At 42.7% G+C, this 25,668-nt stretch overlaps 1 protein-coding gene across 7 annotated transcripts in view; it reads left to right on the top strand.

Moving 5' to 3' along the window:
• COG6 (component of oligomeric golgi complex 6) overlaps nucleotides 1-25,668 on the top strand; it is a 174,757-nt gene that overhangs the window by 72,220 nt on the left and 76,869 nt on the right. For 2 of the 7 annotated variants that reach the window (XM_029209897.1, XM_029209893.1), the window contains 2 exons: nucleotides 5,226-5,400; nucleotides 8,363-10,520. The exons of 4 other annotated variants lie outside the window; for them this stretch is intronic. In XM_029209897.1, the coding sequence (XP_029065730.1) occupies nucleotides 5,226-5,400; nucleotides 8,363-8,434 (247 nt within the window). In that variant the 3' untranslated portion in view covers nucleotides 8,435-10,520. Of the gene's footprint in view, nucleotides 1-5,225; nucleotides 5,401-8,362; nucleotides 10,521-25,668 lie in introns of those variants that run through there. One more of the 7 variants, XM_029209900.1, reaches the window with a different exon arrangement.

The following is a 25,668-nucleotide window of genomic DNA, read 5'->3' as shown; positions in this document are numbered from 1 at the left end:
ATGATTTTACTTTGGGTTTTCTGTATAGACATTTATATTATTTGAGACTAGATGACACTTTTGTTTCTTTCTTTGCAATCTGTGAGCCCTTTATTTCTTTTCCTTGCCTTAATGTGCTGACTACAACCTCTAGCACGATGTAACTAATAGCAATGATAATAGACACTTCATTCTGATTTTAAAGGTAATGCTTGCAGTATCTCACCACTAAGAATTAGGTTTTTAGTTGATTAATCAGAGAGGAAGTTCTTTATATTCTTATATGCTCTTAGTTATTAATTATGACTAAGTGTTGAATTTTATTAAGTGACTTTCAGAATCTATTGAGATGTGCATGTGGCTTTTTTCTTTTACTTTTTAATCTGGTAAATGACATTTATATTTTTTCTGATGATAAAGAACTCTTGCATTCCTGGGATAATCCTAAATTGATCATATTATTGTCTCTTTTTGTATAAACCACTGGATTTAGTTTTGTTTATTTTTGTATGTTGACTAGTGACCTTGCTAAATTTGCCAATTAATTCTAAATTTTATCTGTAGATTCTTTTGTAAACTTTATCCATGCATTCCATCACATAGTCGGTGATTAATGGGAGTTTTGATTCTTCTTTTAATTTTTCTAGCTCTATGGTACTGTATAATGTTTAACCAGTATGATGTTACAGTGTTGAATAGAAGCGGTGAGGGTAGTCACCCTTGTCACCCTTGACTACCCTTTAGAGGGTAGTCACCCTTCTAAAATGTGGGGAAGGAGTGAAAGCTTTCACTAGTAGATATTTTGTAGATAAGCTTTATCAAATTAATAAAGTTCACTTCTGTTCTAATTACTTTAAATTATGAATGAGTATTGAATATTATCAAAAAAATTTTTTTCTCTATTTAGATAACCATATGGTACCCCTCCCCATTATTTGCTTAATGTGGAGAATTTCAAATGTCAAAATAACCTTGCCTTCCTGGAATAAATCCAATGGGCATAATGTACAATCTCTTTTTATATATCTCTTGATTTGTTTTATTAATATTCTATTTAGAATTTTTGCATCATGTTCATGAGAGATTGCTCTGTAATTTTCCTTTTTTTTCAATGTCCTTGTCAGGTTTTGGTAACCAAACCTCATAAAACTAAGTGGGATGTGTTTTCCCTTTTTCTCTTGTCTGGAATAGTTTGTGTAAAATTGTTATTACTTCTTCCTTAAATGTTTAGAAGAATTCCAGGTGAAACCAGCTTACCTGGTGTTGTCTTTGTGGAAAGGGTTTAAATTGCAGGATTAGTTTTAAAAATAGATATAGGACTATGCATATGGTCTATTTCTTCTTGTGTTAGTTTTGATGAATTCTGTGTTTCAAGGTATATGTCCATTTCACCTAAATTTATTGTCATCCTCTTATCTTTTTTAATGTCTGTGGACCTGGTAATAGTAATTTGTGTTTTCTTTATTTCTTTTTTTGTTTCCTTTTTAGTCTTGCTAAGAGTTATGGACTTTGCTAGTCTTGTCAGAGAATCTGTTTTTGATGTGATTGATTATGTTTGTTTTCTATTTTCTTGATTTTTTTCCTTATCTGTATTATTTCCTTCCTACTACTTTATTGGTATTTTATTTGCTCTTCTTCTTCTACCTTCTTTTTTTTTGGCCATGCTGCTCAGTTTGCAGGATCTTAGTTCCCTGACTGGGATCCAACCCATGCCCCCTACAGTGGAAGCGTGGCATCCTAACCACTGGACCACCAGGGAATTCCCTTTTTCTACCTTCTTGAAGTGGAAGTTATATCATCAGTTTTAAAATTTTCTTCTTTTGTAATATATTCACTTAAATATGTTCATCTGTATTTCCTTCTAACACAGACTTAGCTATATCCATAACTTTTATGTCATATTTTTATTATCTTTCACTTCAAAGTATTCTCTCATTTCCATTGTGATTTCTTTTTTGACTCATGAATTATTTAGAAATGTATTTACAAATATATGAAGACTTCCTAGTTATCTTTTTATTATTGATTTTGAGCTTAATTCTACTGTAGCTAGGAAATATATATTGTATATCAGTCCTTTTATATTTGTTCATACTTGCTTTAGGGTCCAGCATATGACCTATTTAAGTGAACGCTATCCCTCTTACACTTGAAAATGATGTGTTCTGTAGTTACTGGGTGCAGCGTTCCACATGTGTTAAGAGGATAAACATTGTTAATCTTGTGCAGATCATCTGTAGTCATGATGTTTGATCTGCATGTTGTCTCAGCTACTGAGAGAGATTTAAAAACAAACTTTTTAACTGTGATTGTGGATTGGCTTATATTTCTTTTTAGTTTTGTCAGTTTATGCTTTATATGCTTTGAAGCTATTTCTCAATATTTAAATTTTATTCATTATAATTTTTTCTTTGAACCATTAGTTACTTAGAAGTACATTATTTGCAATTTTGCTATTAAAGTTTTTAGCAAGGGAATGAGGCAATAAAATTTATTTCTTAAAAAGAAATATTGATGATGATGTCGATTTCCTTCTGCCATGCCCCTTTGGCATCCACTTGCTGTGTCCTACTCCACAGTTATAAACGTAAACTATAGACTTACCAGTTAAGCTGATGTATGAACTAGTGGCAGCACCAGTCACTATGATCCCATGATAAATTCAGCTAAATCCTCACATTCGTATTGTTCACTCCTGTCCTTCTCTCTCAGACCCTGGGTTGGGTGATGTGGATTCTGTTGGCTTTTACTGGTTTTTGAATACTAGCCTATGACTTTAATCTCTAAGAGATCTTGATATCTTATATACTAGAGATAATCTGATTTAATTGACCAAAACAACCTCATCTCAAAGCGAGTTATGGTAAATAAAAACGTTAACAAGTATAAGCAAGTATATCACACTGGTTTCCAGCTCCCAGTTTTTTGAGATAATAAAATGTGAATCCTTTTTATCACTGAACATTGCAATATTCATTGTAGATGGTTTTTCTTGAACAAAATAAGGAGGCAGTTTTCTTGTTTGGTGGACATTCTGCTATTTATAAAATCCTCCATAACCTGAAGCATACACGTAATGTAAAATTCAGGTTGGTTTATATCCAATAGCTTCTGAGAGTTTTCCATGGACTTTTGGTGGTCGGCAAAGGACTTATTGGAATAGAAATATCACAGCTTCTGTGCTGTGTGCAGGTGCTTACTGAGTGTGATGAAGGAATCATTCTCTATCTAACTGAGCACATATTCTGAGCAATTAGGCCAAGTGCCAAAACCATTAAGGCTCAAATGCCAAGTGCCTGTAGGGAGGGTTCTGTTACTGGATTTAGCAACCAACCCCTGGCTCACTTACCAGAGGGGGGCACTCCAGGCTTCCTGATCGCCGTGCCAGCCTGGCTGAGACTCAGCAGCTGTCACCCGGCTGCTGCTGGCTTCTACACGCTCTCCCCATCGCTGCCTCTGTCCCCCCTCTTCTTGCCCATCTGCCCTCCATGTGGCTGCCACTTGAGTGGTGGGCGCACAGTTGGAGGCACCTTACAAGTTGAGTCATGACACCAGCTGACACATTGCATTCACCTTTCCAGTGCCTCCATACCCCGCAAGCCCCTTCTACAGCTTGGCAGCTTGAAAGGAAAGGATTGCCAATTCCTGTTTCATAACATTTCAAGGGCTCCATTCTGAGTCTCTGGAGTATCCTGGCACTCAAGGAAACTGAGCACGGGGGCGGGAGAGGGAGAGCCACACGGGAAATTATGGACATCCAGGCAAGCCCTGGCCTGCACCCAACAAAACCTGGGGAGACAGGGAACGAGAGTAGCATTTGTAACTCCAAAATTGTATCAAGATGAGCTGAAGTCTGGTTCTGTCACTTCCCCATCCTGCCCTGTCCCACAACCATCACCCCCACCCCCCCAAAAAAAGAGCGGTGCAATTTCTTAACAATTTGACTTTTATCCAGCACTGAGGCTCTTTGTTTGTTAGAGCTAAGCATTTGGTCCAAGACTGTCTGATTCTTTCTGAGGGAACTTGAATCAGCACCCGCCACCCCAGGCCCCATAGAAGAAGCAGATGGGGATCTTGGCGAGGTTCGGAAGTCCAGGACTTGGACAGGTTGAGAGTTCTATCTGCCAGGCTGACTGGCTTGTAATTAAAAAGCTTCTCCTCTTCCTCTTTTGCACTTCTGAACTTATCTGAGGAATCAAGAGAGTGTTCAATCATGCATAGAGACAAATCTGTCCGTATAAGTGCAGATCTGCATTTGAAGTCAAGGGCTTACCAGCAGAGATGAGTCACGCAGGCTGGTTAGGGCGATGGGGCACACCCAGTGTTCTCTGCACGGTTAGGGCTGGGGTGTGCAACCCCCCTTCCCCTCTGTTTGCATCTCCAGTCCCTCACCTAAGCTGCGCCTACACTAAACACCCCTTGACTGCAGGATTCTGAAGTGGGTTTTAGGTCTTGTTAGTGACACTGACACCAGATTGTTAATGTTTATCTGCTTTCTAATACTCAAAAGAAGTCGGTCTTCCCTGGTGGCGCAGTGGTTGAGAGTCCGCCTGCCGATTCAGGGGACACGGGTTCGTGCCTCGGTCCGGGAGGATCCCACATGCCGCGGAGCGGCTGGGCCCGTGAGCCATGGCCGCTGAGCCTGTGCGTCCGGAGCCTGTGCTCCGCAACAGGAGAGGCCACAGCAGTGAGAGGCCCGCGTGCCGCAAAAAAAAAAAAAAGTCATTAGTCTCGACATTTTAATGTGTGAGCGTTCTGAGAAAAAACTTAAACTTGCTCCTTTGGACTAAGTTGTGCTCGTTGACAGATTGAATGCATGTTAGAAACTTAAGAACAAAGTGAGGCATGACCACTTACAGCTCTTGGCGTAATAAGAACTTAGAGTTATTTTCGCAAATATCTGTCTTTTTCTTTAAAATGTTCTAAAAGTGCCGAGGAGTTGGGGTCTTCTCCCTAGAGGAGCTCTTCAATGGGGCATTGGTGATTTGGGGGGCGGATTTGGAGGGGGCAACAGCAGGAAGCACTGTGGTCAGTGCCCACCTGTGACGGAAGAAGAGTGTTATTTCTCTGTGTGTTCATGGAGGGATCGTTTACGGATCTCACCAGAGTCGTGTGCACACTTCCAGGGCAGGAGGGGAAGATGTCACTTGTAGGGGTTTCCTTACAGGTTGGCAAGGACTGTGCTGCTACCTGGGGGTGTTTCCCCTGGAGTCATTCTCTGATGCTTAGATTTCCCTCTCACACAGGCAGACGGCTCCCATTCCAGCTCTGAATTCTGCCAGGATAGCAGGAGAGGTGCCAGTTGTTCAGCTTGCTTGGGTAGCCACACCAGGAGGAACTCTGGAGACGGTGGAGGGACAGGGATCTCTCCTCTGCAAGACTAGAGCTTTATCTTCCAAAGTGGAGACGCCCCAGCAGGAGGTGAGACCTGCTTACCGTTAGTTGGTCCCGCTCTGAGTCATCATTGCCTGAAGCAGTTACCAGCTGTGGCTTCACCAGTCCTTCAGAGGACCCCACGGTCACCAGGGTCTCCTCCGACCTCGTGGCACAGTCAGGCATTCTCAGATCGCTCCCACTCAAATTCATTTATGCAATTTTGCTTTTCTTGCAGTTTAACACACGCATCTCCGTCTCTCTCTTTCACACCCAGGCACAGTGAGATTTAGTAACCCATTTTAATGAGGCAATTATATTTTAACTCTATTATGTGCAATTATCCACTCACTTCAGTTGCCTCAGCTGGAGAGCCTGGTGTTGAGGTCCTGCTGGCACTCGCTTGCTGGCCCCTGGGGGCAGCTGGGTGGCTGGGCCTCTGAATGCTGGAACGCGGACACTCCCGCTGCCCCCCGCCCCGCCACTCTCCACAGGTGGCTCAGTGCTACCACAGGGCAGGGACAACTGCAGTTTCTGGCCCACCCAGTGAAGCTCTTGATTGCTGTGTGGGTGGCCTAGATCTTTCCCATCTGCTCTGCTGTGCTGGCTGGGTTGTTTATCCAGGCCCCAGAGCCCCAGGTAGCCTTCAAGCTTGGAGGGACCAGAAAAACAGACTTGGGTAATCGGACCCATGCACCTTGGTCTGGGTTTTTTTTTTCTATAGTCATCTAGGCTTTAGGTACCTAGGAGTGAGGGTGGGAGATGGGGGCTGCTGTATGCCCATCCTACCTTTGCAGGAAAGTCCCAGTAGTAACTTTAAAAAAGAAGGTTTTAATTATATCTGCTTCATGCAGAGTAATCTATCTAATTCATGTGGTAGCACAATGCATAACAAAGCGGTCACCCATGGACTTAACCACCCAGTTTAATAACTAGAATATTTCCAATACTTTTGCATCTACCTATGGCCATTTCGTCCACCCTTGCCTATGCTTAGAGGGAGCCATTTGCTTGAATTTTGTCCCTACTTTTCACTTGGTTTTTTTCAAACTTTTAGCACATATGTATGTATCTGCATTCGTTATCTGTTAGTTTTGCTTGCTTTGAGTTCAATTGAAACGGTGTCCTTCTATAGGTAGCCTTCAGTAACTTACTCTTCTCCGTGTAGTGTAATGTTAAAGATTCATCTTTGCAGCTGTGTTGAGTTGCAGTTCATTTATACTCACTGCTGTATAATATCCCAAGTTATTTGTCCATCCTCCCATCAAAGGAACTTCTGGCTTTTCTTGATATTTTTTGTTTTGTTTTTTTGGTTTTCATTATGAACAATGCTTCCATACATTCCTGTGTACATATACCAGTGCACATGCACGAGAATTCCTCTATCTTGGACTGGAATTTCTGGGTTGTAGAGCATGAAAATGTTCAAGATTATAAAAGAGTGCCGAATTGTTTTCTAAAGTGGTTCAACTGACTCGTAGCCCTTCCAGCCAGGCAGTATCTTTTGGCTTTTTCAGATTCCTAAGTGTTCTATGTCCAATGTGACACGACGGTTAAGAGCATTATTTGGAATATGAATTCCAGAGGTTGGCTCTGGGACCTTGCAAAAATTAGTTGTTCTCTCTAAGCCTCAGTTTTTTCATCTGTAAAGTGTGGGGAAATACTTGAGTACAGTTCACCTTGGCAAACCCCTTGCCTTAATGAAAATGCAGCATCCCCCCAGCAACCCAGTGCCAAGTGGAACAAACCAAAGTCCCCTGTGCTGTTGTTCAGGATATTAGCTACTTAGTACCATTCACAATTTAAATCTGTCCTGCAAAGAAAATGAGAGATCAGTAAGATATCAGAAGGTATAAACATTTTCTGGTTTGTATCAGAGGTGGTAATTTGGTGATTTACCTAATTAACACCCACCACTACTGCTGGTATCTCGTACATATCAGTTGGGTTTTCTCTCTGGGCTGTCGGTGGAACACCTGTGCCCTCAGAGCCCCATAGACAGCGCGAGCTACACCAAGACTCCCTCTCATTGGAGCTGCCCTCAGAGACAGCCAATGATGATGCTACAAGCAGTAAGGTTAGGACCGGGCTTTTACAAAGCACATTTCTGTAAGACCTATCATTGTCTCCCCACTGAGGTCCTCATAGTTAAATGTTATTTCTATTCCCATGTCTTACAGATAAAGAAACTGAGCATTAGAGGCAATTAAGTGACTTGTGTCATGTAAATTGCAGAAGCTTGACTGAGGCCCAAGTCTTCTGTCCCTGGATCCAGTGCTTTCCCCACCTCCTCACTATGTCTTACTGTGTCATGCTCCTAGTACGTGTTCATTCATTTCTCCTTTCTATGTTACTAATATAATCCACTCGATTATAGAAAAACAAAAAGAAATCCATTTGTGTCTGCGGAAGTGGCTGTAGCCAATAGCCAGGATACCGAACAAAGTTCACTGTCAAATTTGCTTTAAGAACAGTTCAAGAATTAAATTGTGAAAGGCTCATTCATAATGAAAAAGGCTTCAGATCACGGGCTTTAATTCCTCCAAGTTTTAATGACTGAAAAGTTTGGTGACAGCTGAAGCGGGTGGTTCCTGCATCTTTATTGCTGGGAGGCTTTTTCATGAGGAGCTTTTTCACCAGGCATTTTCATCACTGCCTCATCGTCTTCTCCTCTCGTTTCTGCAAGGCCTCACTTGATAATCTTAATCGTCTTTTTAATGTTCACTTTCACTAAAAAAAACCTCTCTGGGCTCAGGCATCAGCTGCTCCTTGGTGACCGGGCTTCATGTCTGGCTGCCGCTCAGATGGTGAGGGCGCAGCTGTGGCTCTGCCCCGCTCCACCACCTGCACAGGCCAGCAAGAGGACACAGTGCCGCTGCTTGGGTCATTCCACTCAAGACTGAGGGATGAGAACCACCCCGATTCCCAATGACTCAGGGCCCAGCCTGCCCTCCAGAGTCTCACTCAGCAGGTCACAGATCCAACAGTCTTTCTGGCTTATTTCCCACAGATGCTGAAAGGCACTCGCCCCGCTCAGGTCACACCGCAAGATTTCCAGGCACTTCTTTGTGCACCGTCTTGATGTCGCGCGAGATCAGCCGGGTGTCATTGTCCCGGAGGCGTCCAGATGGAGGTAGAGTGTGCGGTGAGCCTCAGCTTTCCCCCAGGTCTCCCCAGTCAGACCCTGCCCTGCTGTCAGTCCTGTCACACGGTCATCACAGAGAGCGGTGACTGGACCCTGGAGCAGGGAGTTGAGGAAGTGCATTGGCCCAGGTTTTGTCTCTGCAGGAGAGTCCTGATTTAAGCCCTGATTTGAGTAAATGTGACTTTACTGGCCCTTTCTTTTCTTACAGACATGTTTCCTGCCCTCAGGGAGCTTATCGTCTTTATTTCCTCAGCTCTTCATTGCTTGAGGGCAAGAGCTGGGTCTTACTTTGTGTTCTTTGCAGGGACACCAGCCCCTGAATATTAGTTGAACTGACTTGGTCTTTGAATCTCAGAGAAGTTCTCAGTAAACACCTGAAATGGACTTTGCTAAAGTTAATCCCTGGCACTGTGGTGTCACATAATTTACCATCTACTTCCTGGCTCTGAGACCCTTTTCAGACTCCCCTTCCTGGCCTGAGAACTCAGTTCTTGACCTCTTATGGATGGTTCCAGTAAACAAGTAGTTGACTCCACTTACAGTCTCTTTAGAAAACAGAAAAACATCCCTCTTCCAATTACCCTGGGCTCTGTTGCCCCTGCTGAGGACCTGAAGGGTTTTCCAAAGCAACCAAATACTCTAGCCAGAGGTCCTAGTCTCAGGCCAGCGACCAGCTAGTAAAGACCTATACTCCTGCCAATTTCCCAGGGACCGAATTCCTTCTATACACTTGCCATTTTGAATCACCAGTTTGGGGCCGGGCCCTTTGTATATTTCACGTCTCACCGTCACCTAAGCCCCACAAGGCAGACATCGGTATTGCTGTTGTCCAGTGAGAATCAGGAGGGTCTGAGAGGTTGAGGCTCGTTCCCCGGTGGCAGAGCAGGGATCAAAGCCAATTCTGTCCCCTCTCCACTCTTCTTCCATCCTAGCTACAGGAAGGGAGAAATAGCACATCTGTCTCCAAGGCAACCAGAGGAAGGAGGGTGGCCTTCCGAGAGTGCAGCTCATTTGGGATATTTATGTACACTTGTTTCTTGGGGAGAGGCTTGGGCTGGGGTTGAGGCAGCCATGAGCACTCTCCAAATGGACTTCCCTGGCTGTTTGAGGGGAGAGAGCTTCGTGTGGTCTGGATTCCCCTCACGGTGAGAGCCTTGAGTAGCGGCTCTTTCTTTTTCTTCTGACAAAGAAAAGAAACTTTTATGCCATTTATATATTTTTCCACCAACCACCAAAGAGGCCGGGACACAATGATTTTCAATAATTAGAAGCTGATTATCTGTTTCTACGTCTGCTTTGATTAGAACAGGAGGAAAAGAAAACAAAATACAAACTCTGAGCTGAAGATTGTCTGATATTAGATGGGCAGTGCCCAGTCATTAAGGAGCCAGGCCACTATCTTTGGTCCATTATCTGGAGTATAGTAGTCACTGGACTATAGAAATTCTGCCCCAGCCTAATTTCAATCAGGATACTTTTATTGCTGGTAGTTTTGTAGAACTAGGTTAATTCTTTCCTATGACTTGAGCACCATCCGCCTAAGAATCAGCTGCTTATTTAAAAGTAAATGCATTCCTTAGAATAAGAAATGCTGTGATAGCTTGTGTAAAACCTGTCATGCTGTACTCTCTCAGTTCAGGTGGAAATGGAAGTTATGAATCTACTGACATTGTTGTTTGCTCCATGATATCTAACTATTGGCTGAAAGGTACCTAAAAATGGATCACGAAACGGAACACGAAGGTGGTAAGGAGTTTGGGTAGATTAGTGTAAAATGGTTAGGTGAACACCCACGTGTGTGTGGTGTGTGCTGAGTGGACAAACCCCAAAGTGGTCCCTCGGTTCCCAGAGCGGGATTGTCTAATTGCAGGAAAGGGCCCAGCCAACTGCTTCCCTAACTGTATTAATAGGGCAAACCAGAGCGTGCTATTTATAGAATGCTCACCAAAAAGCCCCAAGTTCATATCTGCCAAAGGAAACCTTAGTCTCGACTTTCAAAGTCTTCCATATTCTCTATTTTTTCCCAAACTTCATATAATTTAAAAACTTTATAAATGTAGTGTACATTTTGAAGACTCCTTTCTTCTAATAGAAAGTTATTTTTTATAAGTTATTACCAATAATTTCTGGTGCTTAGAACAGAATGTAACATACACATTAAATATGGTTTTTTTTTTAAAGATCTTTGAAAAATTTTATTTATTTTTGACTGCGTTGCGTCTTCATTGATGCGTGTGGGCTTTCTCTAGTTGCGGCCAGCAGGGGCTACTCTTCACTGCGGTGCGGGGGCTTCTCATTGCGGTGGTTTCTCTTGTTGTGGAGCACGGGCTCTAGGCACGCAGGCTTCAGTAGTTGTGGCTCGCGGGCTCTAGAGCACAGGCTCAGTCGTTGTGGAGCACAGGCTTAGTTGCTCCGCGGCATGTGGGATCTTCCTGGGCCAGGGCTCAAACCCATGTCCCCTGCATTGGCAGGTGGATTCTTAACTGCTGCACCACCAGGGAAGCCCTTAAATACGGTTTTGAAAAACTCTGAGAACTATGTTTAGTGTTTGGTACAACTTACATTCTTCTCAAAAGCTCTTCTCTTTGATCTGTGGATTTGGATGTTAAGAAATTTCTTTCCTATAGATTTTTATACTGGTTCTTTTGTCAGTCTTCTTGTTTATAATTATTTTTATCAGCAGTTTGGGGCAAACTTTTTAATATTTTACACCTAGAAAGTTTACAAAGATGCAAAATTTGCAAAGTTTGTGTTTTCACATTATTGAGAAATCACCATGGTTATATTCAGGAAATTCCGAAGAAGTGAGATTGCAAATTCATTAGTAATGATTGTGTAAAATAGGGGTTATGAAAATGCAAAGCCACAACAATGGCACTGAAGTATCAATGAAATATCAACACTTAGACAGGGGAACAGGCATTTCCATTGCTTTCCCAGCCCCCAAGGAAGGTCTGCTTTTACTGAGAAGCCATCAGGTGTAGTGGTGGGTCCACAGCCTCTGGAGCCCAGGCCTTAGAGTCCCATCCTCTCTCTGTCATCTGTTACCTAAGGCAGGTTACCCTGGCAAAGTAACATTGCCTTCTTGTGCCTCATTTTCCTCATTGGTAAGATGGGGATAATGGTTTTGCGACTCAAGCTAAAACACATAAAAAGTGTAGAATAATGCAGTGCACATAATAAGCATTCACGGGATGTTAGCTGTTCTTAGTTTCATTACAGTTATATTGCTGAAATTTGGATTGGAGAAAAAGAAAAAAAACCACACAACTCAGTGATCTCTACCCATTTAATCCTTGGTATAACAAACAAAGGTCTAGACAAAGAGTGAAGACATCTGGGTTCTGGTCCTGGCTTTGACTCACTCTAGCTTTGTGACCCTACTGCGCATCCAGGGGCTTGGTTTCCTCAGCACTAAAATGAGAGGATTGTAGTGGAGATCCATTCCCTTCACCTCTAACATCTAAGGTAGTGCTCTAGTGGGTCAAAAAACCCCTAAGAATTTAGTTATTTTTTTCATGTAGTATCACATCTTAATACATCAAAACAAAGCCTCCAGATGCCAGCTGAAGTGAGAGCTGGAAATATTCTGAAACAGGGTTTTCAGAGATACTCTGAAAGACACTTTTTAGGCAAAATTCTGATCAACAAAGAGTTGGGAAAATATGACTTTTTAAAAAGCTAAAGAAAACAACTGCAAGAGAATAGTAATATCCGCTCTTTTATTCTAGTGTCTGGCTTTGTTTCTAGGAACCATTAGATGAAACAAACAAGCAGAGGAAGGAGGAGGAGGGAACAAGAGAAATAAAGTACAACTTGTGTGTCATGTATGGTTGTTATTTTAAGAAAATATATTCTAACCAATTTTATTCAAAGAATAAATCAACAAATACCAAGTAGCAATCTGCCCCAAGATTTTTTTTCCCCAGCATAGCCCTAATCAAAATAACCAGGTTATGTCAAAAAAGTTTCCAGTAAAATGGTTGTCTCTATCTTTTCCAGTGTTATTGTTAAATACTAGCCACTGTGGAGTTGCACAGCCCCCTTGCCTGGTAGTCTTAGCTGAGTAAACATTAACACTGTTCATTTTCCCCTTGGAAAAATGAAGGCGAACAATGGGAAAAGATGTAACAAATGTTTTGCAGCCTTATTATAAATATTTTATGAGTGAATCAGAGAAATTAAAGATGAAAAGCCCACTAACTCTTGCCGGTACCCTGAAGTCTACTGCTGTATACTTCTGAGTGGTTTGTCTGGTCTAGTTTTTAGTGACTCAGGTTGTAGGGAATTTACCACTTCCCTCAAAGCTGCTTTCCAAGTGGAGACTATCTGGCCTGCTAGGAAAGTTTGACAAATTCCCCTTGCTTTGTTCAATTTTCTCATTAATCTCATCCGATTTAGCCTGTTTAGTTGCTCATCTTTAGTGTCTCTCGATTCTTCATTGTTTCCTATGAAACAGTGTGTTTTTCGTTTCTTTCTTTTCTTTTCACTTAGCCTTTCTCCCTTCACTTTTTGCCCGGAAGGGAGCAAAGATTTTTATTTTTTGCTTGTGGATAGGTGAGCAGTAACCATCATTCAACAAATTCACAACAGCAACCACAACATGAAGTGATCACTTACCATGTCAGGTGTCGTGTTAAATACTTTGTATACATTATCTCATTTATTAAGTACCTACTATTCGCCAGATACCAGGAATGCAAAGTTAAATACGATCCTACATTTTTTATTTTATTTTATTTTTTTGCGGCACGCGGGCCTCTCCCTGTTGTGGCCTCTCCCGTTGCGGAGCACAGGCTCCGGGCGCGCAGGCTCAGCGGCCATGGCTCACGGGCCCAGCCGCTCCGCGGCATGTGGGATCTTCCCGGACCGGGGCACGAACCCGTGTCCCCTGCATCGGTAGGCGGACTCTCAACCACTGCGCCACCAGGGAAGCCCGATCCTACATTTCTGACAAAGCTTATAATGTACCGGAGGGGACAAGCATTCAAACAGGTAATGTCAGCATAGCGTACCCAGTACAGGGGGCTGTCTTCAGAGTATTGTTGGGACATGGAGGATGTCCAGTCCAGCAGTGAAGAGAAGGGGACAAAGGCAGAGGTCAGGTGGCGTGAGAGGATGATATCCCAGAGGAGACGAACTCTGCACCGAATCCTTAAAGAGTTAGAAAGGGCATGTGAAGTTGGAGAGAAATTACATAGAGTTCAATGTTTTTAAGTTGAAAATCACGAGGATTGTTGGGAGGTAATCTAGTCCAGGGTCCGCTTGTAGAAAACTCTGTATTACCTGGTGTGAAAACCTTGGACTTTGTTCTGGATTTTAAGCAGGGAAGTGACGTGACTGCCGAAAACACCCAGGAGTGGGGGCAGGAGATTGTGACTGTGGATTCTGTCCTGGTGAGATGCAATGAGTGTTGAGAGTCCAGGGTCAGATTAGCTGTTCTTGGCTGGAATATATTTAAGGCCACCTGTCGCCTTTGACTCTAAGTAATCAAGTCCCTTCTGAATCTCTGCTCCAGATACCTTGATACTGAAAAGTTGGTAATGGAGAGCACATATTTGCTGCAGCCAGTGGGGTTATGTCAAATGATGGTGATTTGTTGACAATTATCTAACAAGTTCTGAGGAAGACTAACTTTCTCTTGATTGCACATGTCAGGTGTGATGGGAGAGAGATACGAACTACCGCTTCCTAAGCATCCACTCTGTGCAAAGCCCAGTGCTACGGGCATTAACATTTATTGTATCAGCAAGGTGGCAGCAGAAGGCCAACCTTCTGAAAGTTAAGCAGTCCTAATCAACACATAATGGGAAACAACCACTTGCAGAAGTGATCCTATCTAAGATCACTTAGATAGCATCTAAGAGATGAGTTGTTTCTATTTTCCCCACAGCCTAAAAGTAATAGATGATAAAAGAAGCCTAATACTTGAGGTCAGTATCCAATTTGGTTAAGGTGATTATGGTATAGCCTCAGGATAGAAATGGCACTAAAGGAAGCTTCAATCTGATAAATTATACTGTAACAGGCTTGTCTGAAGTAGTAGAGAGATAATGTCTGTCTGAAGCTTAGAAAAAGCAGGATAAGGCAAAAGGTCTCTATCAGGATTCATTCAGAACATCCAAGGAAAGGAGTGACTGTATGTAGCTGATGTGTGCATTTGCCATCATTGGGTTTCTAAGGGTCTAGAAACACAGGATGTTCAGGAGCTTGGGTTAAATTGTCCTCCCAATCATTGAACACGTTTTCTGGAATCTGAGCTCATCAGATAATCTCCTTTGTATGAGCAGAGATGGAATGGGACAGTGGTAAACTGTGGCCTCTGCATTCAGACCCCCTGGGCTGGTATCTTGGCTCTGACCCTCAGAAGCTATGTGTATTAGTTATCCATTGATGCATAACAAATTACCCCGACCTAGCAGTTCCGAACAATAAACAGCTCACAGTTTCTAGAGGTCAGAGATTTACAAGTGGCTAAGCTGGGCAGTTCTGGCTCAAGGTCTGTCGTGTGGCTGCTGTCATCTGAAGGCTTGACTGAGGCAGAAGGACCTACTTCCAGGGTGGCTCACTTACACGGTGCTGGTTGTTGGTCTTCCCACGTGGGGAGAGTTCTGAAGATGTGATGACGGGCTTTCCCCAGGGTGAGCAATCCAAGGGAGAGCTGGGAAGAAGGAGCAATGTCTTTTATCCTAACCTAGGAAGTATATCCCATCACTTACACCACATTCTACTCATTCGAATTGAGTCTCTAAGTCTGATTCAAACCAAGCGAGGGGGAGAATTATACTCTGCTTTTTGAAAAGAGGACTTTCCAAGAATTGTGCACACAGTTTTACACCATCACACTGCGTAACCTTGGGCAATTTATCTAAAATCTCTGTGCTCCAGTTTCTTCATCAGTAAAATAGAAATGATATTAGTATCTGCCTCATAGAGTTGTATGAATAAAATGAATTAGTGGAAAGACCTTGAAACGGTGCAGGATATATGATAAGTCCTCAGTAAGTATTAGCAACTGTTACACTGATTACTAACTCTATTCCAGACCCTCTAGCCTGGGATGGAGCTAATCTGGAAGCAAGAGGAATGTATGCTGGCACCAGTCATGGGTTCCCCTTAAATTGATCCTTCTTACTAGCAACAGAGTTATCTCCACACCCTCCTGTTGGGCTTTGATGAACCTCAACACTGTTCTTGCCTATGCTGGGGATTCAGGACAGGCAGTGTGTTTTCTTCTTTGTTATGAAGACAACATTATTTTCTCACCAGAGGAAGTGGTCTGGAAAGGTGTCAGCCAGACTGGGTGACTTCTCAGGTTCAATGGCATGGTGATGAGGAAAACCAAATGGCACCCAGGGGTCCTGCTGAAACCAGAGGTATAAATCTCAGCTGAGCCATCAGGAGCTACCCAAGAACCCTTAAATAGATCCTGTCAGATTCTTAGGGTGGCTTCCCTGAGGAAGGGCCTCTCCAGAGCTCTGTCCTGAAGTCACCTCAGAAAGCTGTGTCTCTGACATCATAGGAAGCAGATCCAGGGCCAGAAATCACTTCAAAATTACCCACCTCGGTTCCTGAGAACTGAGCTATCAGGAAAAAACATTGTGGGTTTGTTCAATAATCCGGCTTCCAAATAGTCCTTAGAGACATTATCCTAGATTAAATCAAATTAATAAGTATTTATTACGTATCTAGTATGAGTAAGTCACAGTGTTTCCTAAATTGGAAGAAACTTTCTGAAGGCCAAAGAATGATTAGCATTTTAACCCGTGTAGGATCTTAGAAAGATTAATTTGCTGTCTGCCACAGTCAAATTCACAGTGATATTCCAAGACCATGTGTCAGGAAGTTAAATAAGGAGAGAGTTTTGAATTTTTTACTTACAAACACACTGTTCAAACTAGAAACCCAAATCACTATCTACTCCTCACGGGAGCAGCCCTCACACCAGCAAGCTTGCCTTCAAAAAGAGAGAAGAGGAAATTTGATCGGGCGTACAGATATCCCAAGTCTGATAACTAGCCAAATTAAAGTTAAAAGTTCAGAACTTTTAATATATAAAGCAACATAATGACTTGTTTCCATGGAAGGTGAGACCCCCAGGAAGCAGAAAAGTCACCCTCAGGCATTCATGCCCTGGGGCTGGCCCTTCCCTGAAAGAAACGTCCCTTCTGTTCAAAGGTGGTACGGGGTGAAGTAATTTATAGATTTTAATACAACAAATGAAAATTGCTATTTCTGGTCGGGTATTCATATTAATGTAGTTTCTCAAGGTATTACGCTTTCAGCTAACTTAATAGAAGACTCAGCTTCAGGATGAATACTTGGGAAATTTACATACACTCAAATATTACTTCGGGAGTTCTGAAGCTATTTGGACATAGAATATTATGATCAAGTGCTAGCACAGAATTTTCAGGCAAAATTTACCTTCTTGAAAATGGATTATACACTACATAATTTCCCCTGGTGTTTATTCCCATGAAAGGATGCCACACAAGGAACCAGGCAGAGACACAAAGAGAAGAGTCTTTTCCCTGCACAAAAGTCTACACAAGAAAAGGCAGGTGGCCCCTCAGCACCACGCACAGATGCGTGGCTGTGAACCACGACCCCTCTTTTCTTCTTGGAAAACGTTCTCCAATTAGACGAGCACGCGAGGTGAACTGCTGCTAACTAAGTAAAAAGTTCGTTACTTTCTGCAACAGTGAATGCCATTGAGTTATACCAGCGATGCCGAATTCTTTTTCCTCCGAAGGCCCCATTTGGCCTCTAAATCTCTTTCACAGCATCCCACCCCCTCTTAAAAATGTTTCCTATTCACTGGGAGGCTCTCATCCAAGGAAAATAGATGGTGGTGAAGGACCTCGGGGCTGGGGACGCTGAGGGGAGCTGCTTTAGAGAAGAAGGGGCCGTGAGGACCGCTCCCCACAGAATCCATGGATGCTTATTAGGGTTGGAGGACGCTTTTGGCAAACATCAAATTAGGACCAAGCATTCACCCCAATTCACTGGAACGTGCAAATTTGGTTGACAGGTTAGAGAAGAGAGGTTTTAAAAAATTAAATTCTTTTCCCTGAAAATGTGAAATGACTTTGTGCCATAGAAGAAAAGTGGTAGCTAATGAGAAGGACTTTTTTTGTAGCATGAGAAGCAAAGAGGCTGGACGAGAACTATTTCATATTTTAGATGCAGTCTGCGATAGCTGAATAACCTTCTTCTTTTGACTCACAGCTTCACACAATGCAGGCTTTCATCACATGAAGAGCCACAGCAGAGAGTTCTGGGCCATTTTCTCTTTTTATTCCTTTTCTGAGCCCTCCCCCTTCCCCACCTCCATTCCCCCGTTTCCTCTGTCTGGGTTTGAATAGTCGAAGTGTGCCCACAATATGTATGTACTAGACACATTGTTACCTCCCTTTTACTAAAAGCACCTGGCAGGGTCACCAGCCTCCAGAGCCCCGCGGTGGAGTCTGGCTTAACTCTTTGAGTGACAGATGTCCAAATATATATGTTACAATGATTTTAACAAATATTAGAAACAGACTAACAAACCCATGAAAACCTAAAAAGAAAATCGATCCTGTCATGGTTTGTTCAGTTTTATAATTTCCCTTCCACTCTGCCTGGCTCTGGTGTCCCTTTCCCTTAGGTCCTTAACATGAAGATGTGAATTTGTTCTTCCCCGGCTGAATCGGTGGGATGGTTCATTGCTTTTAAATCTAATCCTGACAATATCTGCAGACTTTGTGGTCACAAAACGAGCAACCACACATATGTGGTAAAGGGAAAAAACCCAGTACCTATTATATAGCAAAGCATAAGAAGAATCACATGCCTTGTATTTCTAAAAACCTATTCTTCTCAAGAGGCTGGAGGATTGTCAGAGAGTAACTTTTCAGATATCTGCTTCCAGCCAAGATGGAGTAATAATAGGGACTGGATGTACCCTCCTGTCTGAAACAACTCCAAATCCAAAAAAACTATAGGAAATAATAGTTTCGAGACACTGGACCATGGACATCTTAGGGTAATTTAAATCACATGGAGATTTATTTTAGTTAGAAGTTGTAGTTTGGGTCAAAAATAAAAGAGTTTAATTTCTTTCTTGGGTGTAGAACGCTACCCATGCTGATTGTAGTGACCAGTGGGCACCTCCACTCTCGTCCAAATCAGAGAGGAGTCTTCCCCAAGCACTACACGCCAATATTCTGCAAGAAGTTTACATGGAAGGGGTTTTCTGAGGACAAACCTCGATCTGCTTCATTTTCATAGGGCCTTAGCTTAATGAAGATGAGGGCAGACCTATCCTTGGACGTGACCATGAGCTGATCGGGTTTGGAGCCCCGGTGAAAGACAGGAGCTGCTGCCTTCTCACCGTCACAGCAGGGCTGGCGATGGGCCTCTCAGGGGCAGCTCCTGGACCAGGCTGCTTGGGAAGCAGGAGTCTGTCTGTGGCTTGTGGCTTCCTCTCTTTCTTAGGATGACTAGCTTAAAGGCTAAGGTTTTCAAATCTGGCTTTAAAAATAAGTGCAGTCAGGGAGATCAGCTCGGTGCTTTGTGACCACCTAGAGAGGTGGGATAGGGAGGGTGGGAGGGAGAAGCAAGAGGGAGGGGATATGGGGATGTATGTATATGTATAGCTGATTCAGTTTGTTATACAGCAGAAACTAACACACCATTGTAAAGCAATTATACTCCAATAAAGATGTTAAAAATAAATAAATAAATATGAGTTAAAGAAAAAGATTTAAAAAAATAAGATGAATTCAAGAATTATTACATTATCTATAGCACAAGGAACTATATTCAATATCCTGTGATAAACCGTAATGGAAAATAATATAAAAAGAGAATGTCTCTACATGTATAACTGAGTCACTTTGCTGTACAGCAGAGATTGGCACAGCACTGTAAATTAACTATACTTCAATTAAAACAAAATAATTATTTAAAAAAAAAAGTGCAGTTTGTAAGGGAGCTTCTGGGGTGCTGGCAATGACCTGTTTCTTGTTCTGATTGATGGTGACCAGTGTGTTCACTTTGAAATAGTTCATCAAGGTGTACACTGGTCATGGTGAATTTTTCTCTGTGTATAAGTTCATTAAGAAGTTATAGAGGGAGTTCCCTGGTGGTCTAGTGGTTAGAATTTGGTACTTTCACTGTCACGGCCCGAGTTCAATCCCTGGTCGGGGAACTGAGATCCTGAAAGCTGAGTGGCATGGCCAAATAAATAAAATTTGTTAAAAAAAAAGTTATAGAAATAAGCACAGTCGTTCACGTTAATTATGTACTTCTTTTAACTGACCCTGTTTTGATCCAATTATTACTTTATTATAGAAGAATGTGTAGTAAAGCTTGAGTACTGATTCTACCTCATATTTTTAATGGTGATCCTAAAGGCCTTACATATTTTCAGATAAGGACAACAACAAAAGAATTCAGACTCTTCATTCCTGCAGGTGGAGACAAAGCTATATTATTCTATCCTGTGCTCTTTGTTAAGAAACTTTTACTTCTCAAACAGAAATAAATATTCTCACTAACAAGAGCATGGTGGCCATGGGGCTAGTGGGGTGGGATTATTTAGAAATTTACTGATGATCGGCAACATAAAAGCCTGGCTTTTTCAATTACTGCATGACTAATATTTATTTATTTAATATTCATTTGGGTTCTTTTCTTTAGTTTTCTTTTTTTTATTCCTAATGTTATAAGTGAACAATATCTTATTTTAAAATTGTTTTACTCTCTTCTGTGTTTCATGTTAAATTCTTGAAGTCAGGAACTGTGTCTTTTCTGTTTCAAAATGATGCTACAGTTAGCAGTGTTACTCATGTGCTTGTGAGGTTGAAAAGGACAATACTTCCCAGAGGGCTTCTTAGACTACAGACCAATCCACAGTAACCAGATATTCCATATTATGCAATACAGTCCCCAGTTTGGATTCTGATTCCACACCAGCAAATTACCTAGAATCTATCTCTGTTTAATCCCAGGACATCTGGACATGGTTTATCTGTTGACCTGGATCCCCCTCAAGTTAGGAGTAGCCATACACATAGTAATACAATTTTCACATACAAGTGCAACTTCAGAGTTTAGAGAGAGGAATTTTTCATGCTTATATTGTTGAAGATCTTTGGAAATAAAAGTAACCCCAAGCCAGGTGAGATTATTTTTCATACTAGCCTAGAAAAAGCAGAAGCTGGGCTGGAGGTGTTCCCAAACAGCATGGAGCCTGGGGACTGGAAGTGTGGTCGACAGAGAAGCAAGGTGGTTGCCATGTGGCTTGACTTAGAGCTGGCGCAATCTGGTCCATTCCAGGCAGGACATCTAGCGTCAAGGAAGGGTAATGAGAAGGCTGTGCCTGGAAAAGTTGCCATTACCTTCGTGGTGAGCTGGGAGCTTATATTCATGGAGCTCTTAGGAGATACCTGTAAGCACCAGTCTGCCTAGGTCAGAGTACAGCCCATCTGACCTCACCAGCAAAGAAGGGCTCGGATGCAGGACCTTCCAGGCAAGCATACCTCAAGGGCAATGGTGCCGCTGATAATAGCTGCGGGAAGTGAGTGGTCAAATCCAGGAGTAGAGGCTTAGATTGGGAGACTCCAGCAGAGAGTCGGAGGAGACCACAGCCACCCAGAAGGAGCAGGTAGCCCCTGGGCACCAGATCTAAGCATCCAGTATTGGCTGAACATACATTCTGCTCTAGGGGCTATAAGCATCGGATCCGGAAGTCAAGAAGACTGCCTTCAAGGAGTTCACAATCTAGAACACAGCAGGCTCTCCACTGAGTTGGAATCAGTTGGAACTGTAAATTACCAGAGTTTTAAGTTTACTGTGAGAAAGTGAATGATTCATATAGCAGTTGTCCATATGCCTGTAAGATTTCCGACTCCTTTTTTCTTAGATTCAAAGTTAAGGAAACCTATGTGGATAAAGACGATGTCTTAACCAAGGCCCAGGGCCAGGAGAGAACAGTGAGTCCTTCCAGATAAATTCCCCAAGAGGGTAGAAAGAGAGTCATTTCTGAGCTGGCTGTTGCAGGAGGAGGTGGTGCTTTGGAGTCGAGCTTCATGACCTGCCGTGGATTGGGCAGGAATTGGAGCAGAGGCCCCGTTTCAGGCCCACAGCTTTGGTCAGGACCAACTGCAATATGTTTCAGCCTCATGGCCACTGCATGGCCAACAGAAGACCTCTTTGGACTGTCCAGTGGCAGCGTGGTTATCTTGCAATGGCACTGAAGGTGACCTTGAGGGATGCATCTGAGTCCCTGCTCTAGTCGTGAGGCTGGAAAGCCAGGAACTGCTAGTAGTAACACCTGGGAACTCTGGACTGTATCAGGGTATATGGTAGGGAGATGAGGGGACAGGATGTAGGATGGCTGGAAGTAATGAGACTGGACTTCCTGCTATAGGACCATGTGAGAAATGCAGTATTTTATTATGGGTCTCCACTGGTAAATGTTATCTTTCCAGATTTAAAGTGGACTTATCTCTATGATCATTTTCTGGTTACTATTCAGGAGTTCTTTTTCATATATGCCATCCATATTTTAAATTGGTGTGTCTACCTAAACTTCTCCATCTGAATCAAAAAGGATCAGAGAACTTACCCTAATTCAAGTATATCTACCAACCCTTTTATTTTCAAATTATTTGATGTTTTAAATATTTAGGGTACTCAGAAGAGATTTCAGCTGGAAGATTATATCTCATGCAACATTTTGATTTTCTAGCTATTAACTCGACTATAATTTTAACGAATTCCTCCAGCTTAGGCATTGAAGCAGAAGTAGCAAGGCAAAGCGGGAAGAGAGTAGGGGGCTAGCGTACTTGGAGGATGAAGGATTTTCTGCTTTGCTCAGCTTTGGGGAACGAAGGAAATGGTGTATCAAAGCCAGGACCGGCCTCAGTGCCCTGGGATATAAATACGACGTGTTGTACAGAGAGTGGGATGAGCCCTGCGAGGTGCGGTCACAGTAGAGCCCAGCAGTGCCTCCTCTGTGTATATATCCCTGGCTCAGGAAATCCTGCGCTCTTCGCTGAAACCCTAGGGCTTAGAGGAGAGTCCTCACCCTTGGAGGAGGGCTAGCAGGCTGAGCAGAGGAAGCTATATGAACTCACGGGAGAAGAGAGGAGGAAACCTGCTACCCAAAACAACTAGGCTCACAGACTGTGCTAAAGGGAGAAGTTTTCCCCTCCAAGATTACAGGAAGCTGGTCCAGACCTCCGCAGCGGCATGAATAGGCAGAGGAAGAAGTGTGAAGGCAGATAAAGAGGGTGGCTGGAACGCTGGCTCTGCCTGTTCCCGCTCATCTGACACGGAGTGAAGAATAGTGGAAGCCCGGAAAAGGGCATGTGGCTCTGACGACGCGGGGGGGGGGGGGGGGGGGGGGGGGGGGGGGGGGGGGGGGGGGGGGGGAGGCGCGGGTGTTCGGACTGGAAGGTTTAGGAATCACATCTCCGGAAAACGACCACCCCTATGCCGTCAGTGATACTGAAACAGGCTTTGCAGAGAGAAAACCGTACTCATGCTTGCACTTGCGAGACTCAACTTTCCGGCAATAGAATTTCAGACAAACGTGAAACTGAGAATCATGTGTTAAAGCGCCCCCAGGAAGAGCCGCTCTGTGATGTCCGTTCTCTTTAGCCCCGCTGAGTTGAGGTCTGCAGATTCCGGAGGTGACATCGGGTTTGACCCACAGCAGCACTCTTAATTCATTGGTAGATTCAAGCAAACTTTTAACGTGTTGAATGACCAGTCGATTCCCACTCACCCCTCTGAGAGTCTAGCATAGATGTGAATAGAAAGAAGACATCACATAGCCTCCCACTCACAATTCAGCAACTGTACCTTCTTAAGACACTGTTTCATCTGAAATACTAGAAGCAACTGAGACACAATATTATTAATCACATTATGAGCCCCTGGTGATTGCTTACTGGAAAGTATTTTGAGAAATTTACAGATGGGAAATGGAAGGCACCACAAGTCTGCTGGTTCTCTGCCCATTTTTTTTTTCAAAGGTAGGAAATGTCTCTCTTCACTGTGAGATTGGCTCACCACTCTATGAACTGAAGTGAGTAGACTGGGTCAAGGGTCAGGGGAGTGGAGTGAACAAAAGGGCGTGGTGGTCCCTGCACAAAGGACCAGCTCCTGGCAAGGGGGTCAAGTTTGGTTTCAGCAAAGGGCTTTTGCATTGCCTGCCAAGAAGATGGGGCTAATTAGGTAGGAAAGTGGAGGAGGAAACTGATGTTAGTGGAACATTTAACTGGCTGCTTTAGCATTTAACTCGATTCTGTATCAGATGGAGTGTGTGAGTCTATATTTAATTCTCACAACACCCCTATGAAATGAGAACTAGTAGTCTGAGTTTACAGATGAGGAGACAAACTCAGATTAAGTGAACTTGCCCGGTGGTACAGAGTTATGAAAGGCATAGCAAGGTTTAGAACAAACATCTGACACAGACTTCTATGCTTTTGCACTTTTAAAATAATACACTTTTATTTCACGTTAGCCACACACGTATATAATTTTATTTTTATTTAAATAGTGGAGTTGGCAGACAACAATGCTTCCTTCTGGAATTTCAGGCACTCAGGACAGAGGTGTGGAGAAAAGATATTATGGAGTGGGATTTTCTCAAAGTGCCATGCTTACAGCTTCCCCTGTGTGACAGCTGTCACCGCGACGCAATAACTGCTGTAAGCAGAGCGCCCAGTTGCCCTCTCCGTCTTCACAGGTCCACCCTCACATGGCACTCAGCACATGGTCCTGGGTGAGCCTTTCCATCCGCCATCACTGTGAGTGCTCAGGAATGTGGAGCATTCCATGCAGGAAATTGCACCGTCAGCAACATTGTCTTTGAATGTTGACACTTGCTCAAGGTCAGGCCACCCCAGGGACCATCATCGTCATCTTGCGGCCTGTGCAGGACCTTATGCTTCTGGAACCGTTCCAGGTGTGGGAGGTGATGAGGTCTTGGAAAACTCTGCTCGGTGCCCTGGCTTGTAGAAACGTGGCCAGATGGTTTTGTCATCAGCCTTTGTCTACACTGTACTCCATTGGATGGGAATGAACCAAATGGAAACTCAGATTTACTGAGACAGACAATAATATGCACATACAGCATGCAGGATATAGCATGTAGGATTGCTGTGAGCATTAAACAAATAAACATACGAAAAGCACTGAACATAGTGTCTGACAAACTGTTAGCACTAATTAAACATTAGTTATTATTATTATTGATATTCTTGTCTTAAATGTATGTTATTCTCTAAATGATTTTAATTTTCATAGATTATTAAAAGATAGAATGAACTGAAGAAAATTAAGCCCTAGAGATCCATTTATTGAACAACTTTTTTTCCCTGTCACTCCTTCCTTTTTCTCTTAAACATCACAATTTCCTTTTGTGTTGTCACAAAAGTTACTTACTTCAGTTGGCAGAGATAGTATTATGCAGGGGATGATTAAAATATCCTCACTTGTAATTGTTGTTTTAAATTTTATTATTTATTAGTAAGTAACAACATGTATACTGCAAAAAATTCCAAAGGTACGTAAGGATATACAGTGAAAATGTAGTCTCCCCCTCACCCAGAACCTTAGTCATCAAAGTCTCTCCCCCAGAAGAATTCTCTTACTTTTTATGGTATATCTTTTTAGCTCATTCCCTTAGGTTTTCCAGAGAAAACAGTTGTTTCCCAAAAAACAATCACATCACCTGCAAAAATAATTCTGCCTCCTTAAATTTTATACCTCTGTTTTTTCCTATGGTCTAATTGCAGTGACTGGTAGCTATGGAACAAAATAAACGATATTGCAGACAAAGGACACGTTTTCTTTTTGCAGAGTTTAAAGATAATGCTTTAGCAAGAGGCTGGTATACATACATACATACGTACATAAATACATTCATACACACATCCTTCCTCTCCCTTTTTCTCTATCTCTGCATCTAGATACATACTATATCTATATCCAAATAGACATTAGATATAGATATGTGTATGTGTGTGTAATTCATGTTAAGTAGCTATTTTTAGTATTTAGTATTTAACATTTTTATCTAAAATGGATATTATATTAAAGGTCTTTAAGCATCTATGGAGATGATAATATGAGTTTTCTCTTTTAACCAATTACTATGATGATCTATA

The sequence above is a fragment of the Monodon monoceros genome, unplaced genomic scaffold (assembly GCF_005190385.1).
Source record: "Monodon monoceros isolate NGI ecotype Baffin Bay Population unplaced genomic scaffold, NGI_Narwhal_1 Super_Scaffold_8, whole genome shotgun sequence".
In the NCBI taxonomy this organism is placed as follows: Eukaryota; Metazoa; Chordata; class Mammalia; order Artiodactyla; family Monodontidae; genus Monodon; species Monodon monoceros.
Note: the sequence above shows the minus strand (reverse complement) of the source record. Positions and strands in the feature narration are given on the sequence as shown.